At 46.5% G+C, this 13,527-nt stretch overlaps 1 protein-coding gene across 5 annotated transcripts in view; it reads right to left on the minus strand.

Moving 5' to 3' along the window:
* LOC105020029 (protein diaphanous homolog 3) overlaps positions 1 to 13,527 on the minus strand; it is a 309,867-nt gene that overhangs the window by 266,308 nt on the left and 30,032 nt on the right. For all 5 annotated transcript variants that reach the window (XM_029116813.2, XM_029116812.2, XM_029116811.2 and 2 more), the window contains one exon: positions 8,463 to 8,567. In XM_029116813.2, the coding sequence (XP_028972646.2) occupies positions 8,463 to 8,567 (105 nt within the window). The remainder of the gene's footprint in view (positions 1 to 8,462; positions 8,568 to 13,527) is intronic.

A 13,527-nucleotide genomic window follows, 5' to 3' on the forward strand; every position in this document is an offset into this window, starting at 1 on the left:
ACCAACATTCAACCTGCTAAGAACATCTTGAATCCACCAACTGTTCTGTCATTCATCAAGCCTGGAACTGAGTGACAACAGGGAATGTCTGTGTAATAAATGACATGAGATGCAGCAACAGAGGCCTTTTCTAGCCAGCCATCAGAGAACTGTCGGGTATCCCGCCAAGTGCCAACGAATTCGCCGGCAGTAGGTCCTGTGGTGGTGGAACGAGGACCTGTCACCACGCAGACCAAATGCCCCACAGTGATTACTCAACAACAACAACGCAGCAGTAGAAATGGCACACGTTTATGTTTTCACAGCTTGCACGCGGCGGTGAGGCAGTCACGTGCCGCCAGCCCCACTGACCAAGCTGACGGGACAGATTTCGCCCTCCCCCTACGCCCAGGCTTAGTTGAATATGAATGGGCGACCCCAGCCGCGGTTCACCGCCTGAGAGCGGTTCAACTCTGAAGTCTTTCAAAGGGATAAAAAAAAAAAACACATTGAAAGTGAACCCACGAAACAGCCAGAGATTGTTTGGAAACGCCACTACACAGGATACACAATGAAATGGGAGCTTCACAAAGTAGATAAAGCTGCTGCATTGTACCGGAGGCACGATATCTTTATAACACCTAAGCAGCTTCTTTTGGCGCACTTCACCAATTAGACAGAGGGACAGGTGACATCAGAGTCCAAGGCAGGAATAGAAGGGAGTTGTATACTCCGAAGAGCCAAGCATTCAGACCGCAGGAAAAGACTGGCTTCCTTTCCTTCAAAGCTCTGAATGTAAACTTACACCACCCCTCGAATCAGAGTCCCAGAATGGGATGGACTGTATATAGTCATGAGATCATATTGTGATCTCATCACTAAAGACTGGAGACCAGGTGTGATGATCAGCTCAATGCTAATAAATGGCAGGCATCAGATGTTCCAGGTTTGTGACAATGGTGGCTGCTGGGAATAACTAAAGACACATCACCCCACATCTTCTGACCCTAGTGTACTATAAAGATGATAGGGTTCAATTTATGACTCAGCCCTGGGGCCGTCATGCGTTTGGAGAACAGGCTCTGGTTCTCTCATCATCGCCAGAAAGAAGTCAAAGAGAGGTTGTCATTGCATCTGAAAGATGAGGGTTCAGTGAATTAATTCTGCTGCCCCCACCCACCACATCTGTCGGTCCCACACTCTCAACCATCTCCACCTTCTCTTCCCACCCCCCCCTCCCCGTCTGCCCTCCACTCTCTCCCCAGCTCCCACTCTTTATGCAGCACTTGTCCATCATTCTCTCTGTGAGCATCAGGTCTTAAAATCCTTAGGCCACTGCAATCATAAATGCAGGCTGAGCCCAGTCCAATCACCATCATCATCAACTCTCCGAGACTACAGAGGACCCCCATTCTCTACGTGAGAATGCTTTTGTTCCAGCAGATGGGTATGGTCTCAAATGAACACCATGTAAACATTAGTTACTCACCAGTTTTGACAGACTGTGTTTTATCTACTCCGAACAGGTGAAATGAAGCCTAACTGGGCAGCAAACCTAATTGCGCTGGAAAAACGGATCATTTGATGCGTTTCACGCGCGGCCGAGAACCCGTGCTTCACGCGACGTTCCTTCATCCAATGTGTGAAAGACAAAACAACATGTGTACAGACTGGAACAACAAACATGATCATTGCCAGCTGTCTTTGACTGATTAGCGAGCGGTTTCCCACACACACACAGACAACTAGCGATACGGAACGTACATTCGTAAACAGGGCCGGTCGCCATGGTAACAGAGATAAGACGCCACAGGCTACCTTCTGAGAAGCCTACCACGCCATGGTGTTGAATGTCAATGTAAAGATGCTGAGCCAATGGCAAACAACTCCCCACAGACCTGGACAGAGCAGTCCTCACCTCTAGATTTGGGGAAACACTAGTCCTCCGACAGAGACAGAAAAAACAGCCATAAGAGGTGGATAGAGGACACATCACAAAATTCTTCTGATTTTGGAGTCTGCAAACGCAACGGGCATCACCGCAGAAATGATTCAACCTTTCAATGTAGTCAACCGGGTGGGACGACTAAAATGCATCAGTTGACAGGACTTAAAGATGTCCACGCCATAGACTGTGAAAAAAAATGGACGACGCCCCTTCGCTCTTTTCCATTGGTGAAAACTGAAGCCGCCAGTGTCCCGATATGGCGCTGACATCTTGGACTTGCGTCTGCGCAGATAGCGATCTTGGGACCAGTTCTGCACAGTAGTTATGCGCAATAGCGAGCAGGAAGTAAAGCCGTAAAGCCGCAAAATCAACGGCCCGACCCCTGTGCCCCGCCCTCACTCTCCCTCTCAGAATGCGCATACCGTAATCAATCGCAAGCACACGCTGCACTGATTTAGAAGTGGAGTCCTGCTCCTGTGAACTCTGTCTGCTCCGTTCCACTCCAACCTCATTAAAATAAGGTAAATACAAGTAGCCTACTAACCACACATTTAAACAGAGTTCAATCAAGTCCAAGTACAGTACAACCTTTGCTTGTTAAACCTAGACGATATGTTATAGCCTAACTTACATCATGTTTAACCTTAATTTAGAATAGGCCTAATACAAAAATAATTGGTAACTTCTAGCTAACGATCACCTGCTAGCTATTAACATGGCTATTAACGAGGCTTGTTGTCTTTTAGCTAACGTTAGCTAGCCCATTACAGTTATTTACTAATTAAATAGCTTATAAATTTAACTTACCGGAAAAATTTCAAAGATCGATTGGAAATGCCAGATCGGTTAGCACAATCTACTGCAGAACAACCCATTATGTCCGTGTGAAATTATATCAATTATAGAAATTTAGAGATTAAATTTAAAGCTCCAATCTCCTTAGTCCTCCGAAGATCGCGAAAAAAGCCTGTTGGCGCTTCAGTGGCACCTCGGCTCAGATAGCTGTCAATCACAGCTGTCAATCACGACGTCACACCACCGTTTTTTGGGCATTAAATAACTAACTAAAAACCAACTTATTTTAAAAACAAACTCTTGAATTTACATCAGCGTGATACAAACTACAGTAAATGACAGAAACCAGCTTCGGAAAAAAGATATTTGAAGGGTAATTTAATTGTTTAGTTGGTCTCGCGTCCCATTGAATAACATGGGGAGGCGGGGTTTATGACCTATACTAGGACCACTCACCAGGGGGCGATCGAGACGTTTTGGCTTCACTTTTCAGGGCTTGTGCGGCACGCTTGGTCCACGCCAAAACTGGCTACTAGAGCAGTGGTTCTCAGCTAAAGGGGCTTGGAGGCTTTGAATCAGGTGCGTATAAATCAAGTGTCGTATATATAAAAAAAAAATGTTTTAATCATCCTGGGGGAAAGACTATGCAGATTTAAAAGATAATCTGCTGCATACTACAAAGTACCAAGTGTGAAGGAATTATAATGCACTCAAATGATACCAGAAAAATCTTCAATAACACATCTTTCAACATTCATCATCAACATCATCAGCTTTAAATAGCATTGTTAGGCTCATCTAGTGTTCCCAAACAAGTGACATTGCCAGCATTCATCATCAGCAAACAGCAATTATATAAAGTAAAAAAGGTGGGAATATTATGGTCAATATAAATATTGGTATACTTACTGTCAATATAAATAATACTTTTTTTCAAATTACATTTAGGCAGAATACATTTCCTGAATATTGCTTAGCAATTTCAGCAGACTGATTTAATTTGTGTCCCGAGCCACAACCAGTCGAGAACCACCAGAGATGTCTATCGTTCTCTACTAGGAACAACAGATTTCAACTAACCATCAAATGCATGATGGGTAGAACAACACATGCTTTCAGGAACCTTGTTTTCAGAGCAGGGTTTCCCCAAACCTCCCCTCGGGGCCCACAGGACGTTTCTTACATTTTTGTTGTGCAGCACTAAACTAACTCTCCAATTAGTCAAACGACTGATAAGTTAATGGTTGGCAGGTGTGCCAGGAAAGGGTTAAAAGGTGAATGCGAAAAGTACAGGGAGGCCCGAGGAGCTGCCAGGGAAACCCTGCTCTACGGCCGCACACCCTCCGCTTCCCAAACGCCACCCTCAACCCTATGTAGTGTACTTCTTTATAAACTGACGTAGTGCCCCACGTAGCATTTAAGGTGCGACTTGGGATGCAGTCCAAAAGATATAGAGTGCTGAAGGCGGTTGTAAAAAGCTTCAATAGCAGAACAGTAAATCTTTGCTCGGAGGGCTTTTCATGGCTGGACCGGCAGCAGGCAGAGTCAAGGCCAACTCACAATGGCTTTTCTTATTAACATAACCTTCAGCCTATGGTTGTAAAACAAAAACAGAAAAGAGAGAGAAATACAACAGAACCTTCAGAGTGCACTTCACAGAGATGTTTTTGGTTTCTCTCATTTAACTTTAAAAGCGCTACAGTTTTACCTTGAACATGACTGGGCTGCCATCAAAGGAATTGGCTGGAATGCGTTAACCTTTAATTCATTTAGTAGTCACCACTACTGAGGTGTTTGTTTATTTTATAGACAAACAAACAAACACGCACGCACACACGCGCACCAGCCATAACATTATGACCACCTGCCTAAATACACACACACGTGTATGTGTATACTCCCTGTTCCGATCCCCGCCCCCCTCCACGTCCCGACATCCGCCCCCCTCCACGTCCCGACATCCGCCCCCCTCCCAGTTCCGATCCCCGCCCCCCTCCCAGTTCCGATCCCCGCCCCCCTCCCAGTTCCGATCCCCGCCCCCCTCCCAGTTCCGATCCCCGCCCCCCTCCCAGTTCCGATCCCCGCCCCCCTCCCAGTTCCGATCCCCGCCCCCCTCCCAGTTCCGATCCCCGGCGTCGGCCCACGCATCGACGACGGGTCCTGCTTCACTGACGCCGCTAAACATTGCATGCCAAGAACTTTCAATACACAGCTTCCCAATGCCAGATACAGCTTTTGATAGATAGATAGATAGATAGATAGATAGATAGATAGAGAGGCCTGTTTCAGAGTGTCAGCCTAGCAGCTGAACGGCCCCTCCCCTCTTTCCTCACGCCAGCCCTCCCTCTGCTCCCTACGAGAGATGCATGCGTTTGTGTTCTCTAAAGCGCGCCGACTAATTGGTGCGCTCCGTTCCAAAACCAGAGGAGGCCCCAGCCAACTCCCGTGTGCCAGTGCATTGAGAAGTCAAACAGGATGGGCGGGAGATTGCATGTGGAATTGAGGCACCGCGACGTCAGCAAGCCGTCAGGCAAAACGCTCAGCTACCGTGCAACAGTGACGCACCCAACCCAGTGCCCCATGTTCAACCAGGCCGTACTGGGAGAAGTGCACACTAACCGGGCCAAGGGTGCTAATCAGAACGCAGCCGGCGGGAGAAGGGGTACAGCCGTGCCGTCCTGGAGAGTGATGATCCGAGTGTGAGAGCCTAACAGGATGTTCTCTGGGCGTGTTGAGGCCGGGAGTAAACAGCCAGCGTGTGATGGACAGCAGTAATAAATCATCAAGAGCCCACTGAATACTGATACACACACACACACGAGATAAAAAGAGCATAGAGATGACTGGGTCAGAGGAGGGAAGCCACTCTATGGATCTGAGTGTCTATGTATAACAGCTGTCCGATTCACTGGAGGACACGGGACAGAAGATTGGCTCTCAATTATTGTCCGAGCAACATCAAGGCCCTCCGGCACCGAAAGCAGAGACGGAACGAGCAGGGGTTCAGCACTGGCGTTGAGGTGGAGGAGGGGACAGGACCAGAGGAGAGGAGAAATTGGAGGACGCACGCAAAGAACTGGGGGGTTATCAGTAAAGCACATCAAGGTTTTCCTTCAGTTCCACACACACACACACACACACACACACACACACACACACACACACACACACACACACACACACACACACACACACACACACACACACACACACACACACACACACACACACACACACACACACACACACACACACACACACACACACACACACACACACACACACACACACACACACACACACACGACAACGTGAAGACCAACACAAAAACACTGGCCAACGGTGCAGCAGCCTAAGGTACTACGCTGTAGTGTTGCGGCGCCACTGCAAGACAGGTTCAACAGCGGGCGGCATCGCGGACGCTAGTGACCGGGAGTTCTCCGATGGGCGATGGAATTCAAGTCCTCACATCCCCTTGGGTTTTGGTAGGTAGGCTGGGTGTAAGAAAGACATTTTGAGGTTAAAGGTAACAATGGCCCCAACTCCCGATAGCAGACGACCTCTGACCAGCGCACTACATAGGGAACGAGGTTTCATTCAGGACACACCCAAGTGATGACAGAACACGAACCCAATCATAAGGGGGGAAAAAGCTTCACTGAGAGGCTACTCGTTGTTCAGAAGAGTAATAAGCAGACCGATGAGTCTCCCCCACAGCCTACCTCTCAAGCCCCCCCCCACCCCCAAGACATCAGAAGAAGAGAAAGGGGAACAAGACACCTTCAGGATTCCAAGACAACCACCGGATGTGTCACAAACGGCACCCTTTCTCCCAGTGTGTAGGGAACCACTTTGGAGTAGAAAACAATAAAGTAAATCGGTTGCCATTTTCCCGCCAGAGCCACTCACGCTGTGTGACCTAAAGTTCACAGAGCTGAAGATCGAAGAGGAGTCTAAGCTTCATCTCCCGTAGCCTTCATCTCTCAACACGGCTTATTTACCTGCAGTCCTCGACTAGTTTAGTTTTCAGGGAGATCTCAGCTGCAGTGAGTGAGGCAACAACACACAATTATTATCTGAAATGGAACCTTATTCCCAGAGTGGTTGCTATTTTTGACCATAGCCCTACTGATATTTGAGGGTCCCCCACCCACTCCCACCCCCGCAGGCACACAGTCAGAGTGTACCAACCTCAGACAAACAGCCAAGTGCGGTACGAAAAGTACAATCAAAGTAGTATTTACATCTATTATGGAAATACTAAGGTACACGTATCGATTGGCACCACGCACCCGGTCTTCACGCTCCGGGGACCATGTTTTAAGTCCAGGACCATAAATGTTTAATAGCCTTACGTATAAAAACGGCCAGACTTTCTAATGCACTGCAAAGGTTCCAGTCCTCCAGAGGAAAATCGAAATCAATGTCTAAAATGTGACCTTTTTATTTTGGTTTGACGACGACTAAATTGTTCTGGAAGCCAGTTGCTCCCATTTTCAAGACCAGATCCAATCATTTCTGCAGACCTTGGCGGTTATATCAGGACTACTCTCTTAGTGCTGCATCCCAAACCGCCCCCTGCATCCAGTCTGGTTAAAACAAGTGGACTGTGCAGCTATTAGGCCACCATTTAGTACACATTCAGACAGTCAGAAAAAAAGGTTGAAGCTCATTGCTAAAACTCCTGAGACAAGTACAAGACAATTCAGATAGCAGAACCCACATACATAAACCTAAATCGTCCAATATCTTCGAGCACTCAAAAATAATTAAATCCTCTAAGGATGAGCGCCAAGCGCTCTATAATTTAACACTAACGGGTGTTTTTCTGTGTGATATTGTGGCGAGAGACACCGAGACTAAGAGAGAGAGACACGCAGAAGGAAAAGCTAATTGAGGGAGAGAGAAAGAAAGAGAAAAGGAGACAGACGAGAAAGAGAAAAAGAGAAAGCTCAAGAAAAAAAAAAAGAGAACAAGTACAGCTAAGCCAGCCAAAAGTAGGATTAGGAGATGGAATTAATTTGAGTCACAAATGCGATGTTGTTCCAACTCTCCAGGTCTCTGATGTAGATGTTGTGATTGAATGAAACCCTGTTACGGAGTTAACAGCAGGGGATATGCAACCGGAGGGAGGGTGGGAGGTACTCAGCGTGGAGGAGGCTTCCTAACTGCTCCCGTCTCCTCGGAGTCACACGAGGTGCCTCGCTAGGACTGAGGGCTCCTGTTTCACATAACAAACGCAGCCGAGCAGAAACAGAAAGGAGAATCATTTCTAATCACCAAGGAAGAGCAGAACAACGCCAGGTCCTTTCCAACATGTCTGTCCGCCCCCTAATGCGTCCCAAATCAAGCCCTTTTCCCTGCACAGCCCGCATCATCAGGAGCGAGATCGATAGGGAGCACGGTGCCAGGAGACCAATCCGCGGCGCTGTCACACGGGCAGAGAGCGACCATTATGGCTGATCACAGTCTTTAGGGCGCTACACCCTGGTATCAGGTCCGCGTCACACCGGGCCCAGACACCGTCTTGGAACATGACAGCTTCGCCCCTTACGGATAATAACATGGTACAATCCCACCGCCAGAAGAATAAAAAAAAAACGACCAGTTCCAAAAGTCACAGGTGCAAACAAGTCGCTGAAGTTCCGCGAGCGTGTTGGAGGGAGCCACGCACACACTCCATTTTGACACACACACACACACACAACTTCTATGGTACAAGCAACAAAAATCAACTTACTGTTTTGGAGGCAGTGATGATGTACTGGATGACCATCTCTCTCTTGGTGTTGAGGTCTTTCTCTCTCAGCGGGGCCTTCTTGTCCTCATTCAGGTTCATGTCCTCCTGGATGGAGGAAGGGAGGGGGGGAGGCGGTCAGACGGATGGAGGGGAACAAATATGGGGCGGGGGGGGACGGGGGGGGATAACACTTGGGTCAGCTGAAGGTGTGGTAGTACAGTGAGACCTCGCTGATGCAGTCAACATGCATCTCCTGACAGGGGTCAACAGGAAGTCTTCCCAAGTTAAAACGGTTCAGCCTACTGGACATGCATCTCCTGACAGGGGTCAACAGGAAGTCTTCCCAAGTTAAAACGGTTCAGCCTACTGGACATGCATCTCCTGACAGGGGTCAACAGGAAGTCTTCCCATGTTAAAACGGTTCAGCCTACTGGACATGCATCTCCTGACAGGGGTCAACAGGAAGTCTTCCCAAATTAAAACGGTTCAGCCTACTGGACATGCATCTCCTGACAGGGGTCAACAGGAAGTCTTCCCAAGTTAAAACGGTTCAGCCTACTGGACATGCATCTCCTGACGGGGTCAACAGGAAGTCTTCCCATGTTAAAACGGTTCAGCCTACTGGACATGCATCTCCTGACGGGGTCAACAGGAAGTCTTCCCATGTTAAGATAGTAGTTACATGATGAACTAACTAAAGGTCAGCGTCATATCACTGTCACCAAACTCTTTTTAAACAGCACTGCATCATTTAGAGCTCTCTACAGTTATCAGTGTGTGTGTGTGTGTGTGTGTGTGTGTGTGTTATGCATCAGCGTCCACCTGACACACATTACGTCCCAATTTGTCCTCTTCTTGACTTCCCTGCGTGGCTGAGGTCCTGACACATCCTCGGGGACGGTCAAAGACGCCCCTTCAAATGCCCGGACGACTATGTAAGCAGCCTGAATGTTTAAAAGACAAGAGTCCAAAATGGCGCCCTACGTCCTGTAGTGTGCACTAATCCCAATGGGTTCTGGTCAAAACGAGTGCACTACACAGGCGTTGTAACGTCTGGTTGCGTGATGGCCTGTTCTCCTGGGGTGCCGGTGGTTTTATAGGCATGTATGGATGCATGTATGGTGACATTGCCAGCGGCAAAAACAGGCACATTCCAGAAAGGGTCACTCAGGAAATAAGAGGGACAGAAATTAAAAGTAGATCAAGGCAACGGAAATAGGTTTCCCTGAGTGACTGATGTGAGACCGAGGTGAGGTCTAAAATAGCGCCCTATTCCAGATAGGGCGGACTACTTCTAACCAGACATGATGGAGCCCTGGTTAGGGGTAGCGGGCCGTGATACCAACAGGGTGCCATTTGGGACACATGAGTGATGCGAAACAGAGTTTGAAGTGTTCCGGCTGGACGGTGAAGTGCAAGGGGCCGTTCTGATGAAGCCGGCGTTGATGTAGTGAGCTGGAGACAGATGTTGTTAAAGACTGTGCGACACAGAGTTTCTCTTTGTCCTCCGCCTGCTTCAGTAGCCCACTAGGGCAAGGTCATTTATCTTTTTGACACACACAACACACACACGTACACACACACGTACACACAGTCTAGCTTTCAACAGCGTTTCATCAGAATCGTTATTGAGTTGTGCTCCCTCCTGTGTAATGGGCTGGTCTCCACGGGCAACTGTCCAATCATTCTCTAATAGAAAGCACTGGGATGTAATTGGATAGATTAAGAAAAAGAAAGACAAAAAGAAGAAAGGAAGGAGAAAGCTAATTTTAAAAGAGAGAACGATGAGAGGATGAGAGGACGATAAAGAGGTGAGAAACCCCCTGAAGGATGAATCCATGCCCATGTTAGCCAGGTTAAGGGGGATGACTTATAAGGATGAGCACACAGCCCTGGGTTCCTGTCTTACTACTTTTGTCTGGACCGAAGTCTAATTAACACAGACCAAAGGTCCTCCCTACACACAAACAAACTCATGCGAAATCAGGACATCTGGTCAGAAGATTCATCTGACTCGGTGTAAAGTTTGGAATTAGGCTTAGAATTCCCTTTAAGTTCAGGCGTTAAGAGTTAAGCTTAGGGGTTAAGTTCAGGAATAAAGCAAATAAAGCTCAGGTTCTCGAGGTTAAGGTTATAGTTATAGAAAATAGTTTTTAAAGGTAAATTGCTAGTTCTCGCCTTGAAAGTAAAACAAACATGGGCATGTCTGCGACAGTGCGTGACCTCTGACCAGCTAAAAAAAAACATTTAGAAAGAAGGCAGAGGTTGCATCGGCGGAGACGTTTGGGACCGCTATGTTGAAGAATTCAACTAAAATAGTTGGTTGCAAAATTTGCAAAGCAGAACACCCATGGCACAGGAGCACAACTGAACTGCATGAACACTTAAAAACGCATTGTTGCCTGGATGACAGAAGCTGAATAGTGCTCAGCATGGCAAGTTAATGTTAGACAAGTTCGTCATTCATAATAATTTGTATTCATGGAGTGACGCTTTAAAATGAGAAATAGTTGGCTGAGTTAACGTCAGGTTTTTCACCGTTGAGTTTGTGTTTAGTTGACTGACTCCGGCTAGCAAAGCATTCACGGCGTTACTGATGAATTAAAACCATTAGTGTCAAATTTGGGCAGTTCTGTATTTTTCCTCAACAGGAATGGTGAGGCATTTAAATGAATTACAATCTCCATTAACAACACTATCAGTCAAACAGTATCTTTAAACCAGCTTCATGATACCGTGCAATGCTTTCCCAACAGTCTTGAAAATTACGAAAACCCTTACATTTTTGCATGTTTTTATATTTGTTTTATAACTACGGCCAGCAGTTGTTATAATGAAGGCATTGCAAAAAGATAAGAAAAACACTGAACACTTCAATTTGTTTTAAATAAAACACGTGCATTTATTTCTGGAATTGATGTATGTTTTTCTATACGATTAACCCAAGTAGTAATGGTAATCGATTACCAAAATAGTTGTTAGTTGAACCTCTACGGTAACTAATAACAGGAAGAGGCTCGGTCTCTCTTTCCTCATTTCCATTGCAACACTTCTGGCATGTGCCTCAGATGTGGCCATTTTTTGGGTCCAGGTTTGAGTCGATCTCCACATCATGTTATCAGTGGAGTTCTTAAGACATCACGAGAATCAAACGGCAACATGATCATAACATAAAGAAACATGATCTTGGGTGGTTTATATCAGGTGTCAGCAACAGGCAAGCAATTATTTTGGCTGGGATCTTAGTTTTTTGGGTCAGAAAACTCTATAAAATCTGCTAAGCGAGTACAATTTAGGATATCTGCTCCTATGTATTCCCACAAGTAAAATGAGAGACATTGTTATCACGGGTCTATGTAATCAAGGTATGAAATTGTCATTTTTGAATGTCTTTTTGGTTTCGGTCAATTTGCAGTGTACAAATTACTTTCTATAATTATTATAATTATGTTCCATCCCTCAACCATCCGCTTCAGTGGAAACTGGCTCACCAAACCCTGGTTGAGAAAATAAAGTAGACAGAGCAAGGAAAAAGCAGACAAAAGGCTTGTTAACGTCACACTGCATTTCCCTGGTCTGGGGCTAAGACTGGCCATGGGCTAGCTCAGCCGGTGTTCACCCGAGCTTGTTAAGATGGACTAAGCTTTAACACTGGAATAAAGATTCACACTTGCATTCATAAGCCCTGGAATAAGAAATAGAACATAAAATGATATTGTGTTGTATCTAATACAATTGGACAATAAAAATTGTAAGGTGTTTTCTTAATGTTGTTTCACAAAAGTCAGTGCTAACCCCGATCTGGAGCCGGGCCTGCTAGCCCGGGGATATGGTTGGCCCACTTGGTGTGCACACCTGCTTAGCCCCGGGCTAAAATCTCCCTTAGCGCAGGCGTGAGGAGGCTCCTGTGAACTAGACTAGTGACACTATCAACCTTTCCTTTCTGCTGACTTCACTGGCTGTTAGATAGAAGTTATAGGCTATTTGTTGGATTTTTTTTTTTCATTGTCAAACATTTAACTCCATTTGACCCCACTAGACCTTCCCCTCCCATACACTTTAATCACTGCTATGCTTTCATATTCTAGTCTTGCGTGCAGGGAATGCAGGGGGCTCAGATTTATTTTTTTGCTTCAGACAAAATGTATATGAAGCACACAGAGAGAAAGATTTATTCTTCAAAATGTCCCTCTGACTGACTGAGACGAGAGCAGGCAAGCAGGGAAACATGCTTAATGTGTCGCCCATGTCTCTAGGAGCAAGTCCCAATTGGAATGCTACTTCCCAGACAGAGCGCTTACTAGTACACCACATGGGGGAGAGAGGCCCATTCAGGACTGGACCAATGTCACCAACTCAACTCAGTCAGACAGCAGCCACCACAGAAAGCAGGTAATCCTGTGTGACATTTTCTCTCGGCGACCATTACCCAGAGGGAGGCCGTTCTTCAGACACTGGAGGTTTTTAAAATTCCCAGAGGAAGACGGAGCGCGAGGCCAGAGATGAGAGGCCGAAGGGAGAACCAAGAAACGTCTTTCATGAAAGCTTTGTAGCTGGATGTTTGTCTTCAGCGGATGTTCTCTTCTCCAGCAGGAGGTGAAGATGTGAAAACAAAAGGCACGAGTCACTTATTTAAGAAATCACAAGCCTGTCTGCATGACAGTGACACAGCAGAGATGTAGGCCTGGTTTCGTTTTGAAACTTCAATGCAGAGGGGTGGTGCTCTTTTGAGCCCAGCGACAAAGTGGAGGCCAAAAGATCCCTTCTCTCCCCACTAGGGCAGTCAACGAATATTCTTAATTCGAATATATATTCGAATAGTTTTAAAAAAACGAATTTCGAGGGTGAACATTTATATTAGAATTAAAAAAGAAATGTGGAAAAAAACATTCGCGGTAGCAGAGGTTGTCTGGCTGTCTGCTTTGCGACAGCCAGACGGTACAGATCCTGAAGCGTGGTGTCGCAATGTCATACAGTTATGGTTGATGCTCCACGTCCCTGACCAGCAGCTGATTGGATGAACGCGTGATGTGGGTCTGGCTACTCGAGAATTTCAACAGAGTGT

The sequence above is a fragment of the Esox lucius genome, chromosome 22, assembly GCF_011004845.1.
Source record: "Esox lucius isolate fEsoLuc1 chromosome 22, fEsoLuc1.pri, whole genome shotgun sequence".
Taxonomy (NCBI): domain Eukaryota; kingdom Metazoa; phylum Chordata; class Actinopteri; order Esociformes; family Esocidae; genus Esox; species Esox lucius.